This window comes from Engraulis encrasicolus, chromosome 19 (assembly GCF_034702125.1).
Source record: "Engraulis encrasicolus isolate BLACKSEA-1 chromosome 19, IST_EnEncr_1.0, whole genome shotgun sequence".
In the NCBI taxonomy this organism is placed as follows: domain Eukaryota; kingdom Metazoa; phylum Chordata; class Actinopteri; order Clupeiformes; family Engraulidae; genus Engraulis; species Engraulis encrasicolus.
In genome coordinates, this window is record NC_085875.1 from 28563645 (window position 1) to 28584757 (window position 21113).

The 21113-nt window shown below is 42.1% G+C and overlaps 3 protein-coding genes and 1 long non-coding RNA gene across 4 annotated transcripts in view; 2 read left to right on the forward strand and 2 right to left on the reverse strand.

Moving 5' to 3' along the window:
• eml5 (EMAP like 5) overlaps window positions 1–2291 on the forward strand; it is a 49205-nt gene extending 46914 nt beyond the window's left edge. Inside the window, exons 47-48 of the mRNA XM_063224115.1 lie at window positions 1206–1306; window positions 1537–2291. Coding sequence (XP_063080185.1) covers window positions 1206–1306; window positions 1537–1573 — 138 coding nt within the window. The 3' untranslated portion in view covers window positions 1574–2291. The remainder of the gene's footprint in view (window positions 1–1205; window positions 1307–1536) is intronic.
• An 878-nt stretch (window positions 2292–3169) lies between these two features.
• On the reverse strand, window positions 3170–10401 carry isca2 (iron-sulfur cluster assembly 2). Its single transcript, XM_063184043.1, has 5 exons — window positions 10287–10401; window positions 9228–9366; window positions 5146–5261; window positions 4234–4342; window positions 3170–3776 (listed from the first exon to the last, which is right to left on the reverse strand). Exons 1-5 carry the CDS (start codon window positions 10346–10348, stop codon window positions 3711–3713), a joined length of 492 nt encoding a protein of 163 aa, XP_063040113.1. The 5' UTR covers window positions 10349–10401; the 3' UTR covers window positions 3170–3710.
• Window positions 10402–10494: 93 nt separating this feature from the next.
• On the forward strand, window positions 10495–14444 carry LOC134435188 (NPC intracellular cholesterol transporter 2-like). The gene is made up of 5 exons (XM_063184044.1): window positions 10495–10606; window positions 10927–11054; window positions 11673–11780; window positions 12042–12214; window positions 13845–14444. Exons 2-5 carry the CDS (start codon window positions 10973–10975, stop codon window positions 13929–13931), a joined length of 450 nt encoding a protein of 149 aa, XP_063040114.1. The 5' UTR covers window positions 10495–10606; window positions 10927–10972; the 3' UTR covers window positions 13932–14444.
• Window positions 14445–18566: 4122 nt separating this feature from the next.
• On the reverse strand, window positions 18567–19692 carry LOC134470094 (uncharacterized). The gene is made up of 4 exons (XR_010039148.1): window positions 19614–19692; window positions 19321–19468; window positions 19126–19213; window positions 18567–19007 (listed from the first exon to the last, which is right to left on the reverse strand). It is a non-coding gene; the product is annotated as an uncharacterized LOC134470094 (long non-coding RNA).
• Window positions 19693–21113: the final 1421 nt, after the last annotated feature.

Below are 21113 nucleotides of genomic sequence, written 5' to 3' on the forward strand. Positions count from 1 at the left end.
GCGTGTGTATGTGTGTCTGTAGGCACGGTTTAAAGATAAGCAATGCAACTTCCTTTTAGTCTTGAAATCGCTTCAAGGTTTTCTCTTGACAGGCCCGTTCTGATAAAAACAGTGATATTTCCATCTCCATTTGGTGGCCCTCTAATCCGAAACAGCACTTGAAGAGTTCAGAGGCAAAACCCCCTAAGTGCCTTTTCAGAAAATAATCTTAATTCATTTTTATTTAATACAAAGCTGTCAAAATTGCATATTTTTAAATTTTATTTCTGTAATATAACAATACATATTATCAAGTACATGAATGTAAACCAAACCAACAAAGGAGTTCTCTAAAAATATAGAAGGGCAGGTCTTCAGAAATGGAGTCTGAACTCTTCACTTGCAGTTTTACATGGTTGTTTTGGGTCTGGAAGTCTTGTGCGACACACGAGGCTTACAGGTTTTCTCTTAACACGAAAATATTGCCTTATAACTATTTTCCATTCCTTTTCATACTACTCTCAACAACATGAACAGTGTCGCCTCAAACTTAGTAGCAGTAGGATTCTGTCACCTTTTCCTTTTCATGTAATCTACCTCTCACTTACTGGAAATGTATAATAAATGACTGTATCCTGCTCGGCCTGCCTTCCTCTTGTCATGGGGCGCATTCCAATATGCAACCCTGCGTCCTCCACTTGTGCTTGTGGCCTCACGTTTCGCTGATGCCCCACCTCCGTGGAGAAAACATAAAAGTTTCCCCGCTGTCAGCCTAGCCACAATAATTTTTGGTGGACCGTTCTTCATTTGCCATCCCGATTGTAAATGAGTAAATGACATTAGAATTGAGCTTTTGCAAGATATTGGATTCATTTTCTGTCGTCAGTCACGTCATCATGAGATCACAAGCAGGCAAGTCCGCATGCACACTTGGCATCCATTTACTATGTGGTGGTGTCGTGGTGGCACTATTCACCACCAATAGAGAGCGCAGTCTCACAAAAATGCAGAAAACAAAGAAATTCTGTCTGAGTCTCGTGCATTGAGGTAGAAAATAACACTAGAGGTGACCCCGCCCCGCTTTTTACGGCAATCTGTAGCGGCCATTATCTATAGGTGTTATTTTCTACCTCTATGGTCTCGTGTGTGTGTGTGTGTGTGTGTGTGTGTGTGTGTGTGTGTGTGTGTGTGTGTGTGTGTGTGTGTGTGTGTGTGTGTGTGTGTAGGCGCGGTTTAAGCGTTTCCTGGGACACTCTAGTCATGTGACAAATGTGCGTTTCACCAGCGGAGACCGATATCTCATCAGTGCAGGAGCCGATGACCACAGGTGGGAGACACATTCACACACGACCCCAGGTGGGGAGGGGGTTTTGACAACTCCAGGAGGGAGGGTGAGGTGTGTGTGGGTGTGTGGGTGAGGATGGGGTGGGGGGGTTCTCACTCGTTGTGCATTATACGTCAATCCATATGTGTGTGTGTGTGTGTGTGTGTGGGGGGGGGGGGGTAGTTGTGTTTAATATTGTGGAACTTAACTCCCTAATCTCTCTTTTTCTGCAGCCTTTTCATCTGGAAGTGTGTCCACACCCCTCACTAGGCTACACACGCACACACACACACACACACACATACAGCCATCTACACTGGAATGCAGCCAAATATCTTAATCAAAATACAATCAAGGCTAAATATCACAATGCACACGTACACAGATGCACACACACAACGCAATACAAACTTGCGTGGCCTTGTTGGTGTGTGTTTGTGAGAAAGGTGTGTGTGTGTGTGTGTGTGTGTTGTGCTCCTCGCCAAAGTGCTCCAGTCACTGTGCGCCAAACAGACCTCTTCACTGTGCTTCTGCTGTATCCATGGATACCAACGATGCCTCCTGTCTTAAACCATGGAGACCATTGGCCCTGCCCACTCATCTCCATGTTGACCACTGCTGCCTCCTGCATATCACTATGGCAACCACTGCTGCCTCCCAGTGGCAGGTGAACACCTGTCTGCTTAAACACACCTGGGTACCCCTGCACTGTGTGGTTGTGTGTGTGTGTGGGTGTGTTAGAGATACGGTTTAAGGGACATATGATTCTGTAATACATGAGAATGTTATGCAGCGTAGGTGTGCAGACTGGAATATCAGATACAGAGTGGGAATATTGTGTCGATTGCAGAGTGGAGTCATTCAGTTATGGAGTGGGAAAATCATATGTGGAATTGTGGAATAGAATATAGAGTAAGAACATGGAATATAGAGGGGGAATGCTGTACAAAATGTGTAGAGGGAATATCAGATTATGCCGGTTATAAGAGGATTACTTTGGGGTTTTGTGAGTTACATTACAGCTCGGGGCGGGGCGGGGGCGGGGGGGAGTGTGCTTTGGGGAGGGGTGTGTGTGCCTATATGCTACATTAATGAGTACAAAAAACTTATTTTTACCAGCAATTTATTTTGAGTATGTAAATCATGGCAAAATATATTTGGTGCTTACTTCTATTTACTGGTAAAGACTGTAAATATGTGTAAAGTGTTTTGTACTCCATCATTTTGTGAAATGATCCAGAAAGAAGCCTTTTAATAAACAAAGGATAATTCCTATAAATGGCTGCTGTGTTTTCTAAAAAATACAGGATGATTCCTGTAAACAACTGCTTTTAGGGCCTGTGCTACGAAGTACTGAAGTTCAACATTCCCAGATGTAACCAAGGGTTAAATTATTTCACTGGCTGATTTAGATATTGGTTTGTCTACCCCCAGTTGCCCAAACATGGAGTTTCTGTGCATTCTCATAGCAGGGCAAGCTCAGCCAATCAGAGAAAGGTTATGATCAATCTTTTCAGCAGCGCATTTCTATTATCAGAATGGAAGGTGCTAAGAAATGAAATAAGACTTCTGTGTAAAAATGCTCAGCCTACGTATATCCCAAAAGTTGAGTTTCGGAACTTTTGTCATCAGATAATTTGAATTACCAGTGAATTTATTAAGACAATTGTCGCCATGCTGCAGCCTCCACAGCTGCTGTGTAAATGTGTGTGTGTATATTTTGAAAGCGCTTTGAATTCAACTTCATTGTTGTGACACTGTGCTATATAAATACATGTACATGTTGTTTTGTATTGTATTATTGCATTAATACTTGTATGTATGCCGCTCCTCAAATAGAAAAAAACCCACAGAGTTGGTAGCAAGTTCAACAATCAATAATCTCAAATCTTTATTATCAGACAAACTTACATCAGAGAGAAGAGCAGAATGCAAAATATCTGTTCTCACATGTCTTACTCATGAACTCTGTATATACATTTTCATAATGAATAATAATATAGCATTCTGTTATTTACACACGTTCGTATTTACACTCTACTTGCCTTCTTCAAGACGGATTCACTGATGCGCACACACATTCACACAGGCACGCTCACTCCGGTCCTTGACGCTTAAACATCACACACTCACACTCACACACACACACACACACACACACACACACACACACACACACACACACACACACACACACACACACACACACACACACACACACACACACACACACACACACACACACACCAGCCTTACTACTTAAGCATCAAACACTGATTAGAGTAGAAGAGGAGATCCAACTCTGAGTGTAACCATGGCAATGACCACTAGTGTTACCATGGAAACTAAAGCTTCTAGTGACCCTGCAACCGGGAGTGATCATGGGGTTGTCAGGTGTGTGGGTGTATTAGATTTTGACAGAGAAGGAGGCTCCACAGGAGCAGCCATGGTCAGCCTGAGGATTTTTCAGAACCTAAAACACACACAATAAATTATATATTACACATAACAAAACACACATGATTATACATCACACACACACACACACACACACACACACACACACACACACACACACACACACACACACACACACACACACACACACACCAAATTGATATGACATGTTATTTACATTACACTTAGCTGTTGCTTTTATCAAAAGCAACTTACTTATTTACAGGGTACTGGTTACAGTCCCTGGATCAATGGGACAGCATCTCACCCAGAGTGAGAATAATCAGTGCTCGCCACACTCACTTCCTGTCTACTCTCTAGGATCCTATCTGTATAAAAAGGCAAAAGGCCCATACAATCGTGGTTTTAAAAAAATGTCACCGGTAACATTAATGTTAATAATGATCATGATTTGAAGATCGTGGTTTGAAGCTTGATCACCTCATACACATAGACACACACTGCACACCAACCTGGAAGGATGCTCTGATGAGTTCTTCACTGAAGTCGATTGTGGATCCTTTAACATACTCCAGAGACTCTTCATCCACAATGACACCCACACCCTCCTGCTCAAACACCCTGTACAAACACACACACACACACAATATATATAATTATTATTATCAATACTATTATTAATAATAATGTAATAATAATACATCCAGTTTGTCTAGTGCTTTTCATAATACCTAAAGACGCTTTGCAAGGAGCGCTCTCTCTCTCTCTCACACACACAGAAAATAAATATAGCCCATTGTCAATAAGCACTCTGTGACACTCCAACAATAAATGCTGTTGACAAATTTACCATATACACAATGCTTCATAAATGCACATGACGGAGATGTTTAACAGCCTTGTATGTGGCAAAGATCATTCTAGATCAGGGGTGTGAAACACAAGGCCACCGGGCCAGATGTGGCCCACCAGATGGATCAATCCGGCCCCAGACTTGTACAGTAGAGGGGAAAAAACTAAGAATGTCAAATATAACTAAATTTCTAGTCCATTACAAAGTTGTTGCAGGTATTTGATATTGAAAGAAATACTGAATAATACATTTTGAACAGCATACACAGAAACCAAATCATTATATTTTGAAGGGCATCCTTTGGATACTGCCATGCAATACTGGCACATTGAATGTTCTACTATATTCAAACAGTGTGGCTCCAACTTAGGTTATCTAATTCATCTTGTCATAGGGCTCATCCAACTTTATCCGCCATTTATTGGCCTTGGCCCAACTTGTTTTGGTATTGTTGCATGTGTAAAATTTTAAATGAGCACATATTTCCCTCAAAACAATACTTTTGCTGAGTTTAAATCTCAATGTGTGTGGTACATTGAGTGTGTGGTACAGTGTGTGTGTGAGTGTGTACCTGTCATCTTCGTTCCTCTGCGTGTCGACTGAGAATTTGTATTGAAATCCAGAGCAGCCTCCTCCCTCTACTGAGATGCGCAGATACTCTCCTTTATCCATGATCTCACCCATACGCTAAACACACACACAGACGCACATATTATATACCCACAATAACACATACACACACATTATACACCCATATTACACACCGATATCACACACACACACACCCATATTATTACACATTCTATAACACAGAGATTGGACCAAGTCACTAATTTGTCTCAAGGCAAGGCAAGGCAAGTTTATTTATATAGCGCATTTCATACACAGGTGCAACTCAATGTGCTTCACAAAATTAACAAATGTAAATGAAAGGAAAACAGGGAAATGAATTAGAGTAAAAAAAAAACATTTAAAACATTAAGATAAAACATAAGGTAAAAATAATAATAAAATAAAACATAAATAAACATAAAACCTCGAAAAACATACGCAGTCTTCAGATTTTAACTGTTCGACGACAGAGGAGTCTGGCCTCCTTTTTTCCGTTTACCTGATAGGGTCTAGAATTGTCAGGGTTTTGTCTTCTCTTATTTTACCGTCTTTTCATTCAATAATTTAAGAAAGCATCTGAGAACAGCTCAAGTCCGAGTCAAGTCAGCTCAAGTCCGAGTCAAGTCACAAGTTAAGACACATTTGACAAAGTCAAGTCGAAGTCGTACCCAAGCCAAGTCAAGTCCAAGTCTTATTTTTCCCAAGTCCTTAACATGTCACTATGTATTCTATGCCGTGGCGGAACCAGACATGTATTATTGGGGGGGCAATGGGGTAGCCACATGAATTTCACAGGGGCATACTCTTACACAAAGAAAAACACTCAAACACTATAGAATAGATAGGCCTAAAGAGAATGATATTCCCGGGTTCTTATGACACCCGTCACTGGTACCAGATTGAGCGGTTTCCGATTGTCATCTATGGGTTGAAAAAGGGCTTTGGGCAGGTATTCTGTAAATTTGTGGTCATATAAATCAAGACTTCTGTTTAAATCTGGCAGGATTTTAGTTTTAAGGCATTCTTTTGAGTATTTTTGGGTTGATAATCATTGGTCACATTTGGCAACCCTAACACCTGCTGTAAGGTACTGTCACTGAATCCCTTCTAAAGTGCACCCTATAACTGCACCCTTAAGTTTTAGGTCTCCGATTATGTCAAAGAGTAATCAGTCACAATTTATGTCTTTTGGTGATTTGTGATGTGATTTTTTTGTGATTTGACCCTCAGAAACCCATTGCATTGCAAATGGCAAGATTTACAGACACAAGAGCTATGTGTCTTACATTGACTGAACCTAACTCAAATGACATATCCCAACACCACACAGTCATTTCCGGATAGAAAATAGTATTAATATAGAAAATATCACATTTCAAGTAAAACATGGCCATTTTTATTAACTGCTTTCTGTCTTTTCTGAATACATTTTAACCATTTTAGAGGTAATAATTTAATATGTAGGATACTCTTTTTTCTCCAAAGATGTGCCAGAAATGTGGGAAACATAAGTTTTTGAGAAAAGTATGATATGAAGGGCTGCTTTTTTTGGAAGGAAAATGCTAATACCTGGGTGCTACACCATTGGAATACACTGACAGGTGTGTACACCTGTAGGCTATCTGTGTTTATGTATGTGAGAATGATATAGTGATGTGAGATGATAAAGATAAGTGTTTCACTGATGCCCATTATTGCAGATTTTCAACGTTTCTACTAGGGCTGGGTTCAAAAGATCGATCTGCGATCCAATATCGATTCACGACTGAAAATTGCGATATCGATTCACAACTTTGTGGATTATTTATTATATTTATTACTTTGTTTATTTTGCCGATGATTATAGGCACTATTTTCTCAACCACATCAGGCTACATGTACAAATACACACGGCCTGTTCAAGTAAATTGTGCCAGTCTTATCCTACCTTTCTCTCTCATACCAAGTTCCTTTCACACCAAGGTATGTCATGTTTGAGTGGGCATCAAATGCTGAGATATTTTGGTTTATACAGCCGGTCTTAGAATTCTAGACATAAAGTGACATCCCAGCAATAAAGAAGATCGATATCGAATCGAATTGAATCGGATCGTGGATCGAATCGGATCATGACCTTCTGGATTGAAATCGAATCGATTCAGGAAATTTGGATCGATTCCCAGCCCTAGTTTCTACAGAATTCTCAGAAATGAACATAAAAGTTTCTGCATCAGACTTTGAAGTTGAAAGTAAATTAATGCTTAGGTTGCTGAGGGTTAATCAAATTATTTTCTACCATCTGTGTTTTTATGTAATTTCAAATTTTCCATCAATAATTTAAGTTTGAACTCAGACTTCAGATTTCAGAGTTACTTCCATAAAATCCAGTCACTGTAATGTGGCGATGCTTCTAAGAGCTTGCTACAATTCACACATATAACAATGCTATCGAAGGTGCTGTAAGGACATTCTTTTAAAATACTCAATAGCATCTAGTCTATTCCAACACAAAGACAGCAATTAGTATTATGCCAGTGAATATTTGGACTTTAGACATGAGGTTTGAGTTGAATTCACATGAATTAATCATGAAGCTACTTTCATTTACCACCAAAAACGAATCTATTTATTTATCACATGGGCAATAGAGCAATATATGGGCCTAGTACTGAGAAATCTTAAATGGCAGACAGCTAACTTTCCAAAAGGAAAACGAAATGAATCTGGACTGAAATAAGCAGTTTTTTTTTCTCTAAGGCTTTTCTTCTTCAGGACAGAAAAGCACACATCTGCTTCTATGAATCATTGCCGTCAGACCGCACAAGACAGAGAGTTGCCATGCATACCACTAGACAGAGGGGATTCTAAGCTTTCGAATGGTACGATATGAAACGAATGGAACGATATGCCTACTGTAAATTCACGAGGGTGGTGTGTACAGGCGATCTATGCGCTTCGTGTAACGTGAGTGGGCGGGGCTCCTGTCCATTTTCTGGTGGAGCACCTGGGGTAGCCAGTCAGATTTCAGGGGGGTCAAATGCCCCCCTAGCCACCCCTGTAGCGCCGCCCCTTCTATGCACAATCCTGACAAATACTTTTGGTCATAAATTCAGTACATTTACCAGTCACATTCTTAACATAAAATAGTAGGCCTATTGATACTGGTTAAAGGCAAATTGTTTAATTTTCATTGTTTCATGTAATATTCTCACATACAAATGCAGAAAATGGAAAATGTACACAGCACTTGAAATGTCATTGCAAGTCATTGCAAGCTAAAACTGTCAAGTCAAGTCATGTCTCGAGGCAATAGCATACATGTCAAGTCACAAGTCGTTCTTAAAATTGCCAAGTCAAGTCTCAAGTAAAGTAATTTGTGACTCAAGTCCAAGTCACAAGTCACAAGGCATATACGTATATACAGTATATCCTCCCTCCACAATGGTACACAGATACTATACTTTATCTATGATCTCACTCAGGCGCTGAACACACACACTCCCTCCCACCCACACACACACACAAACACACACACACACAGGGCCGGATTAAGATGGCCTGGGGCTCCTAGGCTACAGGTTGCTGTGGGCCCCCTCAGAAGACAAATTTTGTGACAAATTTACACAGACAGCATCATAATTATAAGTTATGAATTAAGGGTAACATGTTTAACAACTGTGCTGAACACAACAGATATATTTCGAATATTTCATCTTTTCACAATTCTGCAATTTTTCACTTTTGGCCAATCAGGGGGGCCCTGGCAGGTGGGGGCCCCTAGGCTGCAGCCATATCTAGCCTGTGCAGTAATCCGGCCCTGCACACACACACACTATCCTACCTCCACTGTGATACACAGATACTCCTCTTTATCCATGATCCCACTCACACACACACACACACACACACACACACACACACACACACACACACACACACACACACACACACACACACAGTCGTGTTATGGACGTAGATGTGGACTTGGCACAGGTGTAACTCATGGGTGGAAGCATAACTAGGGTTCAATTTGATTGTGTGTGTAGCGTGTGTGTATCTCACCTTGACGCAGGTGTTGCTGAGCTTGACGGTTTCCTCTGCGGCTACGGGGCTCTGGGAGGGGGCGGAGCTACTGTAGCGAGCAGGGGAGGGGGGCAGCAAAGCCATCTGACGAGGAATCACACCCCCGACACTGGCAGCCCTATGACAAACACAATTTCACAGTTAACACACACACACACACACACACACAATTGTCTGACGAGGCATCCCCCCCTCCCAACACTGGCAGCCCTGACACACACACACACACACACACACACACACACACACACACACACACACACACACACACACACACTGAATATAGGAGCACAACTTCAGCATTGACTAACAACATTGTGCAAAGACTACGGGCAGACGCGTAACAGGGGAACAACAGATTTGAATCTGGGGTGGCTAACAACACTGGAGAGGTGAGTGAGTGACGTACAAAATAATGTTCATTTTCATTACTGAGAAGACTGAAAATAACAACAATGAATAAAATCAGAATTGAGGCAGCCTTCAGTGGTTAACAGCATCGGAGTGTTAGAGGTGACAGCGGCGGTGATGGTACAAACGTGTCAGTCCTCCTCAGTGCAATACCACGTTATGGGGAGGACGAATAGGCCTACTGTTCACATCAAACCCCGTCTACTGATCGTTTATCAGGCCACAGCGCACACTTGAACATGTAAACAATAAACATTTGATTTAGGCAACAGTCAGTTTTTTTTTGCAGGGACGGTGGGACACATACTAGTAGGCCTACAGCTAGTATTTCAGCAGTCGATACCAAAACACAGGACACACGTGTTCACCCTTGGCTATCTTTTACAAGTCGTGGGTGTTTATAGAGATCAACCCTCTGCAATTTCAACGGCTCTAACTGGTAGGTCCACTCAATGCAAACTGCGACATACAGCTAGCATTTCTGACCCGCATAGCTAGCTAGGTAGCACCAATTTGTCCCCATCTGACTACGACTGGGAAACATTGGGGTATTTGGACACACTGGTGTCACAACAGAGCAGCGCTAAAGCAGCAGTTCTGAACTAATAGGGATTAACATGGTGTTACCTGCAGATGCCCCACGCCTTCGTCCTCACAGCCGACAACATTAGCCCACGGACAAGTGACATCTTCCATAACAACAAATGCCCTTTCCGTGGAGAGATTCAGCTGTTGGATAATGGCAGACGCCCACTCGCGGTTTCTCACCATATGATTGGCTAACAGGTACGTAGAGCCCGTCATTTCCGTCATAAAACGATTAAACTGATTGGCTTAGAGCACGTCAGTCAGGGTGAACAGACGTCCAAAGGCGTAAATGCGCGTCGCTCCGTCACTCGAGCGTGAAAAACAAGGAAGTTGAATCCCTACTGAAGCGCTTTCATCTTGTGAGTTTCAAACACTTTCAAAGCTCGTCTTACTTACATTTAATATACTTAATCATGCAGTTGATCATTCAGAGTGTTAGTACAATAGATTGCCGTAAACGTTGATCTAATTATCATGTGACTGGATCAAAGCGACAAAAGTGGGAATTGGATTGTAGTTTACTTCCTGGCAAATCAGCGCTGTGTAGGCGGTGTTGGAAAGTTGAGTCATCTCGGTCATATGATTGAGAGGACAGTTTAAATAGTTCTTGTTCTACCTGTTGCGCAGCCACTTTGCACCAAGAGACACCTGTTGTACAGATTGTTTTATTGTTTCACAGGTATCAAAGAAGACGTTGTGGCCAGATACCTCCCGCTGCTGCTGCGATGGCTTTTCGCGAAGTTTGTCTTCTGCTTCTTTCCCTTCTGGCATACACATACGCCGAGCACGTGAAGTTCAGCGACTGTGGTACGTTTTTAGCCTTTACAATTCAGTTTACGCGTGGAAGTTATTGTTCATATTTTGTAATGTGTTTGGTTGGAGATGGACACCCTGAAGTGCGGTCCAGTGCTACACAGCGTAAACCCGATCAAAAAGTTGTAGTGAAGTGTGAGCAGGTTGTAAAGTCTCCTGTAAAGTGAGTAAAGTGTGGCCCATGAGTAGGCGGTAGCCGTTACAATGTAGCGACGTTGGCACCTGTAGACAGACCTTCCTTGAAAAATCGGTGCCTATTTTTCCTCGTGATGCCCTCGCGACCTAGGCCACCGCGCGGACAATAAAACTAAAAACATTACCACACGACACACTACTTTCATCCGTGACTTCCACCTACACACACACACACACACATACACTTTTTTTGTTGTTGCAGGATTCCTGTTTTGCCAAATACTGCATAATGCATTGTTGTTGTTTCCAAAATGTTGCATCCACTGTTGAAAACATTAGCAATAGGGCTACTGCAGTTTATTTTATTTATTAATTTTTTTGCAGTATTAGCTTAGTACTGTTTTTCATCTGGAGGCTCAGACTCTGTGATGGTCCTGGGTTGCCCATGTTAAGTGTGTGTGTGTGTGCGTGTTTTAGGCTCGGCGGTGGGTAAGGTGGTCCTGGTGGATATTGAGCCTTGTCCTAAGCAGCCGTGCCAACTTAAGAAGGGACAGTCCTACTCTGTCAACGTCACCTTCAGCAGCAGTGAGTAGTGTGTGTGTGTGCGTGTGTGTAACTTACTAAGGGACAGTCCTACTCTGTCAATGTCACACTCAGTGTGTGTGTGTGTTGGGCATTACTCTGTCAACTTGGTGTATGTGTAGACATGTCTTTCTGCCAGCAAGTGTGTGTGTGCGTGCGCATGCATGTTTTATTTAAACGTAGGGTCAAAGGGCAGCAAGGCAGTGGTCTATGGTGTGATCGCTGGTACTCTGTAATTGTGTGTGTGTGTGTGTGTGTGTTCAGATGTGGCGTCGGAGGGCAGCAAGGCGGTGGTCCATGGTGTGATCGCTGGAATTCCAGTGCCGTTCCCGATCCCAGTGGAGGACGGCTGCAAATGCGGAATCTCCTGTCCAATCAAAACACAGACCACATATAGCTACGTCAATCAGCTACCTGTCAAGACTGAGTACCCCAGTGTGAGTATTCAATGTTAAATACTTCAAAGGCCAACTTACGATAAAACAGTTTTACTCACTAATTTTGAAAACCCCAAATTAAACTTACTTGCAAGGCTCTCATAGCGGTGCGTCACCTTGCCTGGCTGTGTTTCCCAATTGACATAAACGATGCAGAGAAACGAGCGAATCACGAAAGCCCTTCTGTGTTGCGTCACGTCGAAAGAAGGCATTGCTCACAAACAGGGTGCCCGTGGGGTTTTAAGAAGTAGTAAATGAAAGTCCAAAATAATGGCCGGTAAAAGGTAGTAAGCCACATCTCACCTGGTAGTAATTTTCCCGGACTCCCTACAACATGGTCTTGTGTTTTTTCTAATTTGTTTAATTAACCTGTAGTCCGTGATCTCAAATCTTGGCAAATTGATTTTTATGCAGTGGCAAGGACCCTGGGTCCACTGATTTAGCTTTGTGCTAGTTGTTAACTAGCAGCTGACTGACGGGCGTCAGACATCAGCAGCGCCACAGAACCAACGCGTAACACATTCAATAACAATGGGGAACACGGCAATATTAATGAAATGACGTTGAGAGGCAGCCTTTAAGAACAACAAAACGGAACTGGTGTAATGTTTAGGTAGTTGGACTGTAGATCACAGGGTTGCAGGTTCAGTCTCCAGCATTTCCACTCCCTTCCTTCGTCCATGGCTGAAGAGCGCTTGACCAAGCAACCCATCCCAACCCCACACTGCACCAGGGACTCTAACCAATACCCTGTAATATCTAAGTTGCTTTGGATAAAACCATAAGCTAAGTGCAATGTAATGCCCCCAGTTAGCTGGCGAGGATCTCGAGGGAAGAGCATAGAATCTCCCTTTGGAATGGTGTGTTTACGCCCGATTTACAGCGGCTATCAGCCAATCACAATCGAGAATCAGACCGCATTGTGTTGTATAATGCTGCGTCTGCTAGTACTGACAAGTCAAGACTCCTCAGCTGACCAAGTCATGGCCACTCTTGCTTACTGCTGCAGTCTGTAGTCAGACTCCTGTGCAGCTGAGCAGCTTAAAAGGGGTACAGGGTACATTGTGGCATCTTATCTGCATGTGTGTGTGTTTCTAAAGCAAAATATGGAACATATAATAGTGGTGTGTGTTAAAGTGAAATGTCACATTATGGTGTCTTTTTTTCTGTGCGTGCCTGGGTGTGTTCTTTAAAAGGTAGCATGAGCCATTGTTGACTTATCGCATTTGTATGGGGAAGTAGCTGGAACTGTGTCCAGTCGTGACCAAACCTGCTGAGCTTTTCAAACGGTGGTCCTGTCATGTGCTGTGTGGTCTTATCACATTTCCATGTCTTTGTGGTTCAAGCTGTGTTGAGTGATCTCAAAGGCGTGTGTGTTTTTAGAACTGGGGCCTATAATACAAAGCTGGTTCAGGATAAGTTAAGGTTAAGAAAAGGTCTTTTATATTTGATTATTTACCTCTTAACTTAAAGTGAGGACTCCAGGCTCTTGTTAGATAATTTGCTTCTTAACTTAACCTTAACTTATCCTGAACCAGCTTTGTAGTATAAGCCCCTGGTTTAGATCTCGCTGTGTTTTAGCTGGAACAGGTTGTGTAGTAAAGATGGTGTGCGTTTGTGTGCGTTTCAGATTAAGCTGGTGGTGGAGTGGGAGCTGAGGGACGACTCCAGTAAAGATCTCTTCTGTATCCGATTCCCCGTCCAGATCGTCAGCTGAGGCATGGCGCATCAAGGGTTAACCACTCTCTCACCCAAGACAACATTGGCTGAAATCACTCACAACATGGCCAACATCAACACTCCCATTCTAACGACTTTTTCTTCCACTCACTGCTGATTTTTAACAGTTAGTGTCCAATGAGCTGCAGTGTAGTTTAATGGAGCTGCGCTGCTCACCTGCCCCTCCTGCTGGCACCAAGCTGGACTGCAGCAGAGTAGTGTGGGGTGACTTTGGACTGGGAATTCGTATCTGTTTGTGTCTCTCTCTCGGCTGACTGTCCAGTCGTACAAATGAGGTGTTTGCCTTGTCATCTTGTATGTCTGTAAAGGTGTCTTGTAAGGCTGTTGAATGGTTTTCTGTGTGTGTGTTCACGCGTCAGTCTGATTGCAGAGTCTTGTCATGCGTCTGGCCTAATTAATCTCTTGGTAAATCATGTCTGGCCTAACTGGTCTGTTTTGTAAATCAACCTTTTTATGTACATTTCATAATAAAGACTCCTGCCCCTGTGAAGTGTCTCACTGTTCATGTTTTTTTTTAAGAGTTTTGAAATGTAATGTTAAAGGAATGCCAACTATGATTTAAGTAAATATAGCTCGAGTCTGGTTTTTAAGATGAACTTTGGCCGCAGTGCATTTGAGCGGGAAATGTGTGTACACAAGGGAGGATTGGGAGATTGGCATGGTATCAGCAGGTGGACCTGTGCTTTGAGTGTTAGATGCACATTCACAACCTTGGCCCTGTAGGAGCATTTAAAAACCTTGGCCCTGGAGGTTCAAGAAATATTAGAGAATAATTCAAAAGAGATAGCATACCTGAGCGAGCCTGATGACGCACTGCGGTGAAACGCGTTGTTCGCTCTAATAAAACGAGCATAAAGTCAAGAAAGTGTGCGGTAGACTTCTTTCTTTTGAAGTATTGAACATTCCAGCATCTACCAGCACCTAGGAGCTGTGCATGGAACTTTGAACTGTTAAATATTGGAGAATGTTTTATAGAAACAGTGCACCATAGAGTACCGTTATGTAAGCTCAATAGAACTGTAGTCCAAGTGTTAAAAAGGTTTTTTTTTTTTTTTAAAAGATAAATGAAAATAAATAGACTTGATGGCGCTGGTGGCACAGATTTCTATAGTTTGCTGAATATACAGTTGATGTATAATGCACTATGCAGGGACCGATTTTGTGATTCCATTGTCCCCTCCCTAGGCCAGGCAACAAGAAAGGGACCCCCCTCAATTGGTGCAGCTAGTGTATAAAATGATTTCAGGATTTTAGGTCAAGTGTGAGTCTATTTGTTTGGGGATATGGGGGGTTGGCCTGATTATCATTGACGTTCAAATCTCTTCGAGACTTGGTCTGATCAAGAGCATAACAATTAACATTTCCCAAATGGCATGGTTGACCCGCCTCCCTTTGTTTGCTTATGGTTGTTTGCTTACCCACAAAGTGGGAGGAGTTCCTGTATTTTCGGAAACTCAGAAAATACTTGCATTGCTCTTGACCTGGGGTGGGATTCTCGAAAGCGTCTTTGCTAATGATGGTAGCAACGTCCTTCGTAAGAACGACTCATCTCTCTCTCGACAGCGACGCTCACCACTAAATTTAAGGGAATGGTGTTACGTCTTAAGACGGTCTTAAGACGCTTAGCAACGACAAGAATCGAGAAACGGACCCCTGACTAGTTGCAACGCTCAAAGTGTTGCGCCACTAGGAGGGCACAGCCTGGCTAAATGGGGGGTAGTCCTCTGAGGGGGAAAAATGAAAATTCAGTTGGGAGTGAATAAAACACTTTGTATTTATTCATTTTTGTAAGCATAGATTTGGAAACTAATCTGGAGAGCTGGCACCTTATGGGCCTAAACTCAGCAATGAGGTCATTGTGTTAAGACAACAGAACATTACAAAGGTCTCCATTGTGTACAGGCCCAAGGGTTACTGGAAAAAAGAGGAACTGTGGCTTTTATAGAGCCCTATATAGTAACAGGAACCATAACTTGTATAGTAAGCGGAACTGGGTTACTTACTCAGCATGCAAAACTTGCCAGCTGCAAGTCTGTAGCTGATAGAAAGTACCCTCTACGCCAGTGGATCTCAACCTTTTTTGAACAAACGCCCACTTGACCTCATGATAAGCGTTCCAACGCCCCCTTGGCCTCATCATAAGCTTGCAAACGCCCCCTTAGTCTTGAAAAATGAAATAGACTACTGCTCCCCAATGGGACTACTAAATAGACTACTGCTCCCCATGCCCCCACTCAGTTGCAACCTTCTCAATGCCCCCTGGGGGGCTGTAGCGCCCCCGTTGAGAAACGCCACTCTACGCAGAGACATAAGGATGTCTCAACATACCATCCCATCTCAATGTCACATTACATTACATTACAACCATTACAGCACAATCTCATTACATTACGTTACAATCACATTACCCTTACCATCAGCATACAGTATGGCTCCCATCTCTCCTCAACATCACATTACGCTTCGCTACATTACATTGTTATATTACATTATGTTTCATTATATTACCATCTCTATATGATCACCTCTCCTATCTCGTCCGTCCTCATCGCCTCCCCAAACCGGTACATCATGCACACCATGCCTGCACGACAGAGTACGAGTATTTTATTGTTTTATTTTGTTGCTATTGTCATTTCAGCCACATGATTTTGTGTCATATCCACATATCCACTTTTGTGACTATTCATGAGTTACTCATGCCAACATTGTGACTCTTGTGGTTTTCCAGTTGCTCAGTTACAATAACTGATAAACGAAGAGCATTCAACTTTGGTCATTTTTCTTAGGTCACATCATGACACAGTGAAAAAACAGTCAGTAATGCAGTGGTAAAATATAAGGCAAAGTTTAATTGTGCATGACTCAGCATGTGTAAAATAAACAGGCATCTGTATAAACAAACATCTCTATAATGTAAATATTTAGAATGATAAAGTATCTGGGGAAGAGTCTGCTATTTAAAGATAGATTAGATTAGATTGGACTTTATTATCATTTCTCAGTAGCCTATATACAGGCTACGCAATGCAGTTAGCATCTAATCAGAAGTGCAAATACCGCAAGAAGCGAAACAATTTACAGATAAATACAGTGTGGGTGTAAGCACATACACACACACGCATGACTGGCTGTTGTTACAGTGGCCTAGTGGAAGCCTGTATTAACACTTTTTCAATGTAATTTGTCGCCCCCTTGTGTCCATTTTGGTTATTGCTGATTGTATGTTGTCAGATGGGTGGCACCTGCAGCGGGTCCATAAAACGACTGGATCCCACAAGACTGCTGGATCCCAGGCGCTTTCTCTCCCTTAACAGACATGTCTACAAATAAATAAACCGCTATAAATAATTGGAAATATGAAGTACCCGGGAAAGTGGCTGCTTTGATCCTCTTGTTACAGTGACAGCCTGGGGCCTCATTTATCATCAGTTCGTAGAATGTCTTCTAAAGTGTGTCTTACGAGTGAAATTTAGAATGTTCGCAAGTACAGAAAAATCGGTATTTATGAAACGTGCGTTGGCTGTTCCTGCGCACACGTCTGCATGATAAATCCCACACCTTCCAAATCACTGTGCACGCGCACATTCGGGGTAATTTGCATCCCGAAACGCCTCCAAGTAGCCATATATGGTATTAAAATATATTCAAATGCCATGTGAATTCGAAGGCGCCACCCTGTTTGGACACACATGAACACACGCGGACACACGCGCCAGTCGAAGCGCTGGCGGGAAGTGTGGAGATCGAAACACTTCCGCAGCAGAAGTGGAGGTGCTTTCGATAGGAGGAGGACAGTGTTTCAAAATAAGTAAAAGAAGGAGACACACATGGACGAAAACACTGTAAAATAGCACACTGTCATACTCCATTGTCATTCAAAGCAAACTGTACCTTGCACGGTCAATATTATTTGCAATTTCGTGTTTCTTCCACTCGCACGCATGGTCTGAGGTGTGCGTAGATTTAGGCACATTTCTACGTTCAAGTAGGCCTACACGTTCATAAATCCCATACTTTGCTCAGGAATGATCGCACGCACGCTTTACGCACAGATCTGTACCTAAGAACGCTTGATAAATGAGGCCCCTGGTCGGTTAAACAAGTTCTTGTGCCTAGGCTCACAGTGGGGAGACTATTGTTTTTTTTTCCATTTGAGAACAAATGTGGCATAGGCTACTCATTCCATATAGGCTATGGAGCCGTCATGGGTAAGCTAGGGCATTAGACTTGTATCCCAAAGGTTGCCAGTTCGACTCCCGAGCCGCCAGGTTGGTGAAGAGAGTAATTACCCTACTAACAATTTTCCGTTCCGGGAATGTTCCCGGAACATGAGGCGTTGGTTTTTTTCCCGGTGATTTTACGTTGTTTTTTGGGTCTGTTATGGTTATAATTTGGTTAACAGGAAAGTTGTTTTTTTTGTTCCCTGAACGTTTTTTTGTATGGTTCCCGGTCGGTTCATCTACGTTTTTTCACCGTTCCTTTATTCGTGTTCATGTTGGTTTTCAAAAGGTTCCCCTACAACATAATAGTAACCTTCTTGCATAGGCTATTTCCCATTAGGAAATGCCCATAATGTTGTCATATTTCTGTAGTTTGTAGGTCTAATTCATTATTAAAGTGTTGAATGCATTTGAAATGACAAGGCAAATGTTGAAGGATGATGATGTTTAATAGGAAAATATCAGGAATACAACATAGGTAAGAGGGTAACAGTGCAACATTACAATGTTTTTTCATAATAAAATGCAAACAAGGCAAAAAAACCAAACAAACAACAAAACCAAACAATGTAAAATGCACAAAATAAGAATGAAGATGGCAAAAATGGATGTGAGTGCATATAATGTGTTTCCAGTCTTGAGGCTGAGGGAATGCCTAATTGACAAATATCAGGAATTCAACATGGGTGAGAACAGTGCAACATTATATTACAATTTCATCATAAAATGCCTTCAAGGCTCAAAGTAAAATAAATAAATAAATAAAAACTATAAATAAAATACAGAAAATAAATGTTGGTGTGTGTTTTCAGTCTTGAGGACCAGCTGACCTAAAAAGAATAAGAAACAAAACGTTTAAACCAACTTAGTAGCCTACCAATGTTTCATTTAATTAGCTTATTGTGACTATTCATTGATTGATAAAAGACACACTGAAGTTTAATCTACCATCTGTGTAGTCCAAATTTCAGAGTATGCCCAATGCTATTCTCAATATTCGCTTCCTGCAGGACAGAGAAGTTCTGTGTGTAGGTCTCTGCAAATGGATGTAAAGAAAGGTGGGACATTTAAATCTGAATCAAACTTGGCATAACACAGATTTACACAGATATTTTTTACGGAGAATATACCTGCTAATCTTACCTGTTATAACTTTGCAAAGGGTCAGGTTCTGGAATGCATGCACGTTCTATTCCTCCTCAGGCTGTAATGTCCCAGGACATGGTGTGTGGGTAGCCACCCACGGCGGACAGCAGCTGCCGTATTCGCCCATCCCAGGCTTTCCCAAGGTCTACAAAAATTAAAGCAGATGATGAAAATGAAATATGAAAACTAATATGGAAAACATTATGTGGTCTATCTTCATTAGCCAAACCAGTGCATTATACATTATATACAGCAACACATAATTCACATAATTATGCCAAAATAATTACCATTTGGTTTCTCATTTCTGGTTGAGCCAGGCTTCTGGCTAGCTCCACCAGCTTATGCTCTCTGCTGCACTGGACCAACAGTAGGTCCTGGCATGTTCAAAGCCATGGCAGCCTTCAAATTCATGGACTTCCTCTCCATAACCTCCATCTTCCTTGTCATTGGCCCCATGTGCTCTTCCATGGCTACATTTGTGATATAATTCATTTTAGTGTAGGAACATAATATACACGTCATACTGTATGTGAATATGTGTGTAGTAGGCTTACTTACCATGTACTTTATGAATTCTGTTATCTTCAAAAGGGTCTTCTTGTGTTCCTCCAGGACTACAGGTGGAATTGAGATGAAATTCATTTTAGTTCAAAACACTTTTGCTGTATGGACATCAACAAGTACACGGAGCGCATACACTTTATAACAACAGCAATACCAGAAGCCCCCTCCTCTTTACCATTCCAGATGTTTTTGAATGGATGATGTTTGTGCCTCAAATCTTCCGAATGGCTGGGTGCTGTGCCATGAGTTTGGGAGGGAGTGGCAGCTTCACAGCTGTGAGGCATTGACATATCTGGATAGAAAGATGACACTAATGTCATTCCTTTAATAGTGGGCTTCTTATGCATATAATTTCAAAACATAAACCCATGTTAACACATCAAATAACTGAAAAAACGTACATGATGGTGGTGGAGGTGTAGATCTGAAAATAAAACGAAATCTCAGGTCAGGTCACTCGTCCATCTCCACCGGGTGTGGAATGTGTTGAGGTCCATGGTGTTGTCTTCTGCCTGAGCCTGGTTTCTCCTTGCTGCGTCTCGCACAGCCTGTACAGCAGTAACATGCAATAATATAATGCAAGCAATTTGTACCTGTTGCAATGAAAAGTGGGGAAATTTAGATACAACAACAACACCAACACAGATTACAACACCAACATAAATGTAAGCACACAATTTCAGTTTACAAACATACTTGACAAAAATACACACAGGATTAAAACTGATGAGTTAAGAAGATACATAGTATGACAGTAGCATTACATTCAATCGAGCAGGAAGGTTTGATGGTAACTTGTGCCTGTGGCTGGTATACTAAAATGGATAAAATGAACTACAATGCATGTCAAAGACTTAGCAGTAAATGAATCTACACTAGAAATACACCCCCACCCCCATGCCACTCTAGCTCCACACAGTCTGCTGCAACACACGCGCACGCACACACACACACACTTAGAAATAGATAGATAAATACACCTCCTCCCCTTAAACTGCTGCATACCGTACACACACACACACACACACACACACACACACACACAATGCACACAAACAATGCTCTATGCACTACAGTATGTAATTCACATGGCTTGTGGTCTTACCAGCAGTTTAGGTCAGCTCCATTCAAATGGCAGATTTGAGGGGTTGTTTTTCTTCAGGATTTTTGTGGGGGTGGGTCTTCTCAGGTGAGGGCCAATCATAACGTGCCAAGAACTGATG

Coding starts and splice junctions, on each gene's coding strand:
- isca2 (XM_063184043.1), bottom strand. CDS start 10,348: ATGTCACTTGTCCGTGGGCTAATGTTGTCGGCTGTGAGGACGAAGGCG. Junction 9,367..10,286: donor AAGGCGTGGGGCATCTGCAG/GTAACACCATGT, acceptor TGTTTGTCATAG/GGCTGCCAGTGTCGGGGGTG. Junction 5,262..9,227: donor TCAGCAACACCTGCGTCAAG/GTGAGATACACA, acceptor GTGTGTGTTTAG/CGTATGGGTGAGATCATGGA.
- LOC134435188 (XM_063184044.1), top strand. CDS start 10,973: ATGGCTTTTCGCGAAGTTTGTCTTCTGCTTCTTTCCCTTCTGGCATAC. Junction 11,055..11,672: donor CGTGAAGTTCAGCGACTGTG/GTACGTTTTTAG, acceptor TGCGTGTTTTAG/GCTCGGCGGTGGGTAAGGTG. Junction 11,781..12,041: donor CAACGTCACCTTCAGCAGCA/GTGAGTAGTGTG, acceptor GTGTGTGTTCAG/ATGTGGCGTCGGAGGGCAGC.